The sequence below is a fragment of the Panthera pardus genome, unplaced genomic scaffold (genome assembly GCF_024362965.1).
Source record: "Panthera pardus isolate Hobbes unplaced genomic scaffold, ASM2436296v1 HiC_scaffold_24, whole genome shotgun sequence".
Classification (NCBI taxonomy): Eukaryota; Metazoa; Chordata; class Mammalia; order Carnivora; family Felidae; genus Panthera; species Panthera pardus.
In genome coordinates this window covers 15,927,698-15,934,004 of record NW_026526810.1, presented here as the reverse complement: position 1 = coordinate 15,934,004, position 6,307 = coordinate 15,927,698, and the positions used below count along the sequence as shown (strand labels likewise).

Sequence of the window (6,307 nt, the reverse complement as noted above, 5' to 3'; positions counted from 1 at the left end):
TCCTAAACCAGACGGAGACGCAGTAAAAAAAAGAGAACTACAGACCAAAATCTCTGATGAATATGCATGCAAAAATTCTCAATAAGATACTAGCAAATCGAATTCAACAGCATATAAAAAGAATTATTCACCATGATCAAGTGGGATTCATTGCTGGGATGCAGGGCTGGTTCAACATTCGCAAATCAATCAACCTGATACATCACATGAATAAAAGAAAAGATAAGAACAATATGATCCTGTCAATTGATGCAGAAAAAGCAGTTGACAAAATTCAGCATCCTTTCTTAATAAAAACTCTCGAGAAAGTCAGGATAGAAGGAACATCCTTAAAGATCATAAAAGCCATTTATGAAAAGCCCACAGCTAACATCATCCTCAATGGGGAAAAACTGAGAGCTTTTTCCCTGAGATCAGGAACACAACAGGGATGTCCACTCTCACAGTTGTTGTTTAACATAGTGTTGGAAGTTCTGGCATCAGCAATCAGACAAAAGAAATCAAAGGCATCAAAACTGCAAAGATGAAGTCAAGCTTTCACTTTTTCCATATTGCATGATACTATAAAAGGAAAACCCTATAGACTCCACCAAAAGTCTACTAGAACTGATACATGAATTCAGCAAAGTAGCAGGATACAAAATCCATGTACAGAAATCAGTTGCATTTGTATACACTAACAATGAAGCAACAGAAAGACAAATAAAGAAACTGATCCCATTGACAATTGCACCAAGAAGCATAAAATACCTAGGAATAAACCTAAAAAAAGATGTAAAAGATCTGTATGCTGAAAACTATAGAAAGCTTATGAAGGAAATTGAAGAAGATATAAAGAAATGGAAAGACATTCCATGCTCATGCATTGGAAGAATAAATATTGTCAAAATGTCAATACTATCCAAAGTTATCTACACATTCAATGCAATCCTAATCAAAATTGCACCAGCATTCTTCTTGAAGCTAGAACAAGCAATCGTAAAATTCATATGGAACCACAAAAGGCCCCGAATAGCCAAAGTAATATTGAAGAAGAAGACTAAAGCAGGAGACATCACAATACTAGACTTTAGCCTCTACTACAAAGCTGTAATCATCCACACAGTATGGTATTGGCACAAAAACAGACACAGACCAATGGAATAGAATAGAAACCCCAGAACTAGACCCACAAAAGTATGGCCAACTAATCTTTGACAAAGCAGGAAAGAATATCCAATGGAAAAAAGAGCCTCCTCTGCCACTCCGAATGGCCAACCTTTGGCGTTGGATGGCCAACCGAAGGAACTTTCTGCCTCCCTATAATTGCTAAGGTGAAAGCAAAGATTTTTCTACCGGGTGGCGAGGGACACCCGGATCAGATTCCCTACATTCTTTTATGGTGGAATTTAGTAGAAAATCCACCCCCTTGGCTGGCCCCCTTCCTATCCTCGGGAACATGTAAGGTCCTTACCATGCAGCCTGCAGATCCCCCAAAATCAAGGACGCCAGCCGCGCCCTTGTATCCCATATTGCCCGATAGTCAGGACCTACTATCCCTAGACCCTCCACCCTATCATCCCCCTCCCCTCGTACCCCAGGCCCTGCCCACAGCAGCCGCTGCACCAATCGCCCCGCTAGTTGCCCCCACAGGGGAACCAGAAGGACGGGAGGCAGCAGTCCCGCCAGGCCCCATTGAAAATGAAACCAACCGCAAGGGGCCAGCCGGCCGAACCTGCGGGCGCACCCAGCGTGAGCCAAACCCTCGCCTCCCTGACTCCACTGTGACCCTACCCCTGTGGAAATAGGACCCCCCGATGAAACAGGCAACCCCCAACTCCAGTATTGGCACTTTTCCACCAGTGACCTTTACAACTGGAAAACACAGAACATTCGATTCTCTGATAACCCTAAAGACCTAATAGCTCTTTTAGACAGTGTCATGTTCACCCACCAGCCCACCTATGACGACTGTCAGCAGCTCCTCCACATCCTGTTCACTACAGAGGAGCAAGACAGGATCCAATTAGAAGCAAGAAAGCTGGTTCCCGGAGATGACGGTCGGCCGACATCTAACCCTGACCTCATTAATGCGGCTTTCCCCCTAACCAGACCTCCACAGGACGAATGGGACTACAACACGGCAGAAGGTAGGGGAAGGCTACTCATTTATCGCCAGACTCTGATGGCAGGTCTCCGGGCTGCAGCTTGCAAGCCCACCAATTTGGCTAAGGTATATTCGGTCTTACAGGGAAAGGCAGAGAGTCCAGCTGCTTACTTAGAGAGATTAATGGAAGCCTTTAGGCAGTTTACCCCCATGGATCCAGAAGTCCCTGAACCAGGCTGCTGTCGTTATGTCCTTTGTAAATCAAGCAACTCCTGACATTAAGAAAAAACTTCAAAGGCTAGAGGATTTAGAAGGTAAACAGATCCAGGATCTGCTCCGTATAGCACAACGGGTCTACAACAACAGGGATGCCCCAGAAGACAGACAGATCAAGGTCACAGAGAAAATGACTAAAGTCCTGCCGCTAGAGTCCAGAAAGAACAGCCACCCCCAGAAGGCACTCAAACAACACGCCCTCCCAGGCGGCACTTAGATAAAGATCAATGCACCTATTGTAAAGAAAAAGGCCATTGGATACGAGAATGCCCCAAGAAGAAACAACACCGCCCCAGCCAAGGACAATGGCAGCCTAAAATAGCCCCCATACTGTTTACCCAAGATACAGAATAGGGAAGACGGGGTTCGGATCCCCTCCCCGAACCTAGGGTAACATTGCAAGTGGAGGGGACCCCGGTCCAGTTCCTAGTTGATACCAGGGCACAGCACTCAGTTCTGATCAAGCCCCATGGAAAAGTATCTGAAAAATCATCCTGGGTACAAGGTGCCACCGGAATAAAGAAGTACCCCTGGACAACTCAGAGGACTGTGGACTTAGGAACTGGGAAGGTAATCCACTCCTTCCTGGTCATTCCTGACAGCCCCTGACCCCTGTTGGGGAGGGATTTGCTTACCAAAATGGGTGCCCAAATTCATTTCCAATCGGGGGGACCCACAGTGACTGACTTCCACAACCAACCCATACCTGTACTCACTGTGAAACTAGAAGATGAATATAGGCTCCATCAGGAACCCACTCCTCTGGTTCAGGGCATCGAGCCCTGGCTTCAACACTTCCCAGACGCGTGGGCAGAAACAGGTGGTATGGGGTTAGCAAAACATCGCCCAGCCTTATTTATAGAGGTCAAGCCTGGGATGGACCCCGTCCTCGTGCGCCAATACCCTATGCCCGCGGAAGCCAAAAATGGCATCACACCGCATATCCGCCGCCTCCTTGACTTTGGGGTCCTACACACTTGCCACTCAGCATGGAATACACCCCTGCTGCCCATGCGCATACCCAACAGCGGGGAATACAGACCAGTGCAGGACCTGAGAGAAGTCAATAAGCGGGTGATGGGCATACATCCAACCGTTCGTAACCCCTGTACTCTCCTGAGCGCCCTCAGCCCACAAAAACAATGGTATACTGTTCTGGATCTAAAAGATGCTTTTTTCAGCCTACCACGAGTGCCTAAAAGTCAAGAGCTATTTGCATTCGAGTGGACAGATCCAGACAGGGGCATAAATGGCCAGCTCACTTGGACCAGACTGCCACAAGGATTCAAGAACTCTCCGACCCTGCTCGACGAGGCTCTACACGAAGATTTAAGTGAGTACAGACAACAACACCCTAATATAATTCTCCTACAGTATGTTGATGATCTCTTAATAGCTGCCGAGACACCCGAAGCCTGCATCCAGGGAACCGAAGGTCTCCTGCGAACTCTGGGAACCTTAGGCTACCGCGCCTCAGCAAAGAAGGCTCAGATCTGCAAGTCAGAGGTAACTTACCTGGGTTACTTACTGAGAGGGGGGCAACGCTGGCTAACGGATGCCAGGAAGGAGACTGTCCTTCGTATTCCCAGACTGCAGACAACCCGACAGGTGAGGGAATTCCTAGGGTCGGCTGGGTTCTGCAGACGATGGATACCAGGGTTTGCTGAATTAGCAAAACCTTTATACCAGGCAACAAAAGATCAACAGCCCTTTAGTTGGACGGAAGAAGCCGAACAGACCTTCCAACGAATCAAAACTGCTCTGCTATCAGCACTTGCCCTGGGACTCCCCGATGTCTCCAAACCCTTCCACCTATATGTAGATGAAAACCGGGGCATAGCCAAGGCGGTGCTAACCCAGCATTTGGGCCCTTGGCGCAGGCCAGTAGCCTATCTGTCTAAAAAGCTAGATCCAGTGGCCGCCGGATGGCCACCCTGTCTCCGGATGATTGCAGCCACTGCCCTAATGGTAAAGGACGCTGATAAGCTGACCATGGGCCAAGAGCTACAAGTCACCACCCCGCATGCCATCGAGGGCATCCTCAAGCAGCCGCCTGACTGGTGGCTGAGCAATGCCCGACTCACTCATTACCAGGGACTGCTGTTGAACCCCCTCAGGGTCATCTTCACCCCCCCAACGGCCCTGAACCCAGCATCACTGCTGCCTGACCCAGACATGGGAACCCCACTTCATGACTGTGCCGACATACTGGCTCAAGTTTATGGGGTCTGGGAGGACTTGCAGGACCAACCATTATTGGATGCGGATGCCATCTGGTTTACCGATGGAAGCAGCTTCGTTCACCAAGGACAAAGGTATGCAGGGGTGGCCGTAACTTCAGAAACCGAGGTGATTTGGGCAGAAGCCCTACCCCCCGGAACCTCGGCCCAGAAGGCTGAACTAATAGCCTTAACCCAGGCCCTAAAATTAGGGAGAGACCGAAAGCTAACCGTGTATACTGATAGTCGATATGCCTTTGCCACCGCTCATGTACATGGGGTGATATACAGAGAACGGGGGCTCCTCACAGCTGAAGGGAAAGACATCAAAAATAAAGAAGAGATTCTAGCCCTGCTAGCAGCCTTATGGGAACCCAAAAAGCTAGCGATTGTGCATTGCCCAGGACACCAGAAGACAACCGACCCAGTTTCCCGGGGCAACAATTCGGCCGATCAGACTGCATAAAACATAGCTCGGCCCCCAGCGCAATTGCTGATTGTACAGCTGCCAGACCCTGGACCCCGGGAATTGCCCCCCAGCCCTGAGTATTCAGAAAGCGACATTCAATGGATGAGTAAACTTCCTATGACCCGAATCAAAGATGGCTGGTGGAGAGACTCCAAAAGCAGCATTATACTCCCAGATAAACTAGGATGGCAAGTTCTAGAGCGGATCCATCGCAGCACCCACTTAGGTTCCCGGAGAATGTTGGACTTACTGAGGCAGACTGGACTAAAAATCAGAAATGTCTCTGATAAGGTCGATCAAGTAGTCACTAAATGTACGGTGTGCCAACTCAACAATGCGAGTAGCAATCCTCAGACAACTGGGGTAAGACAAAGAGGGAGCAGACCGGGTACCTATTGGGAAGTAGATTTCACTGAGGTAAAACCAGGAAAATATGGATATAAGTATTTGCTAGTTTTTGTAGATACCTTTTCAGGATGGACTGAAGCCTTTCCAATCAAGAATGAAAGGGCGCAGATTGTAGCCAAAAAGATCCTGGAAGAAATCCTGCCCAGGCATGGTTTTCCAGTAATGATAGGGTCAGACAATGGACCTGCATTCGTCTCTAAAGTAAGTCAGGGACTGGCTTCCATACTTGGGGCTGATTGGAAATTACATTGTGCATACCGACCCCAAAGCTCACGACAGGTAGAGAGAATGAACAGAACATTAAAGGAGACCCTAACCAAATCGACCATGGAGACTGGCGCTAATTGGGTGGTCCTTCTCCCCTACGCTCTGTTCAGGGTGCATAATTCCCCATACAAACTGGGACTCACACCCAATGAAATAATACATGGTAGACCACCCCCCATCATCCCTAACCTAACAGATAACCTTGTCAAAGCTGAGAACGATAATAGTCTTGAATTCTTGTTCTCCCTACAAGCCTTGCAGAGGGTCCATGAAGATGTATGGCCCAAATTAAAGGAACTCTATGAGACTGGACCCCCGCCTATTCCACATCAATTCCGGCCAGGGGATTGGGTCCTCATCAAACGTCATCGGCAGGGAACTCTGGAGCCCAGGTGGAAAGGACCCTTCCAGGTCATCCTGACAATGCCTACTGCCATCAAAGTAGACGGAATCGCCACCTAGATCCATTTCGCCCACGCCAAACCAGTGGACCCGTTCTCAGACCTCATCGGACCTTCAAAGTCAACCTGGACTGTTGATCGGACTAAGGACAATCCTTTAAAATTGACCCTACGCCGCCAA

At 48.5% G+C, this 6,307-nt stretch overlaps 1 protein-coding gene across 1 annotated transcript; it reads left to right on the top strand.

The window, feature by feature from the left end:
* The first annotated feature begins 1,781 nt into the window (after positions 1-1,781).
* Positions 1,782-5,047, top strand: LOC128772807 (uncharacterized). Its single transcript, XM_053888716.1, has 2 exons — positions 1,782-2,129; positions 3,759-5,047. The coding sequence occupies exons 1-2, from the start codon at positions 1,922-1,924 to the stop codon at positions 5,045-5,047; spliced, it is 1,497 nt and encodes a 498-aa protein (XP_053744691.1). The 5' UTR covers positions 1,782-1,921.
* Positions 5,048-6,307: the final 1,260 nt, after the last annotated feature.

Bases quoted from the DNA above. Each gene is read 5' to 3' on its own strand.
- LOC128772807 (XM_053888716.1), top strand. From the start codon at position 1,922: ATGTTCACCCACCAGCCCACCTATGACGACTGTCAGCAGCTCCTCCAC. The intron at 2,130-3,758 runs GTAGGGGAAGGC...ATCTCTTAATAG, and splicing joins GGACTACAACACGGCAGAAG to CTGCCGAGACACCCGAAGCC.